We start from the raw sequence: 1,063 nt of genomic DNA, 5'->3' as shown, positions 1-1,063 counted from the left end.
GTCTCCTTACCAGTTTTCAATGCACACCACAGCTCTGTATCAGGGAATTGTCCAACTGCTGTTATACTTCACTTGGATCTGGGTTGGCCTGGTGGTTCCAGATGATATGAGGGGAGAACTCTATCTTAGGGACATNACNGAGGAGATGATCAGCCATGGAATTTGTGTTGCATTTGCAAAAAAGGTTACAGAATATTCTAGTAAGAACACAGTAAACTGGAAACGTTTTATGGAACGATTCACTTTTACACCTGTTATCATTACTTTTGGAGACACACATTCTCTTCTGCGAATTGTCTATTTTGTCATTTTCTATAATATTTTAGGTAATGTTTGGATCACAACTTCTGATTNGTATAGCACCACATTACCCTTTGAACAGAATTTAATTTATACACACTTTGGTGGAGGATTATCATTTTCATTTCACACGGATGAAATTCTGGGATTCAAGGATTTTCTCAGAAGTGTTCAACCTAGAAAATACCCTCATGATATCTTTATCCAGCATGTATGGTCAAGCTTATTTGGATGTCCACATTACTACCAGCACAGAGTCTGGGATCTAAGTCAATGTGAGCCAAATGGCAGCCTGAGCACACGACCTCTGCATGCTTGGGATATGAATACCTCACCTATGAGCTACAAAGTCCATGCTGCTGTGTATGCTATTGCCCAGGCACTCCATGAGGAGCTGTCACTCAGAGTGGAACGAGGGTCTCTCGATAAAAGTGTACTCCGGGCTCCTCTCCCATGGAAGGTAGCAATAGCTTTTCTTATCTTTTCCTAAGCTGTTTGACTCTGGCTTNTAATAATGCATTTTGATTCATAATTCTTTCATACTTAGTGTTAAAAAAATATTTCTTATGCTACCATACTTCTTATGCCACATCTCTTTCCTCAAAGTAATCATGTTTATTTCAGTAGTATAAATAAAGAAATAGAGTTAGAAAAAAAATTTAAAAAAACACACATTATAGTTTTTAATGTTGAGCTAACATTTCTCTCAGAAAACAATACATTTATGATGTTTAAAAACTGCTTTTCACCGGGCGTGGTGGCG

General features: G+C 38.0%; 1 protein-coding gene across 1 annotated transcript in view; it reads left to right on the top strand.

Annotated features, from left to right (window-relative positions):
* Nucleotides 1-4: 4 nt before the first annotated feature.
* Nucleotides 5-1,063, top strand: part of LOC110287610 (vomeronasal type-2 receptor 26) — a gene marked incomplete at its 5' end in the record, with an annotated part of 20,395 nt that continues 19,336 nt past the window's right edge. Inside the window, one exon of the mRNA XM_021154181.1 lies at nt 5-760. Coding sequence (XP_021009840.1) covers nt 5-760 — 756 coding nt within the window. The remainder of the gene's footprint in view (nt 761-1,063) is intronic.

Source organism: Mus caroli, unplaced genomic scaffold, assembly GCF_900094665.2.
Source record: "Mus caroli unplaced genomic scaffold, CAROLI_EIJ_v1.1 scaffold_17266_1, whole genome shotgun sequence".
NCBI classification, from domain to species: Eukaryota; Metazoa; Chordata; class Mammalia; order Rodentia; family Muridae; genus Mus; species Mus caroli.
Note: the sequence above shows the minus strand (reverse complement) of the source record. Positions and strands in the feature narration are given on the sequence as shown.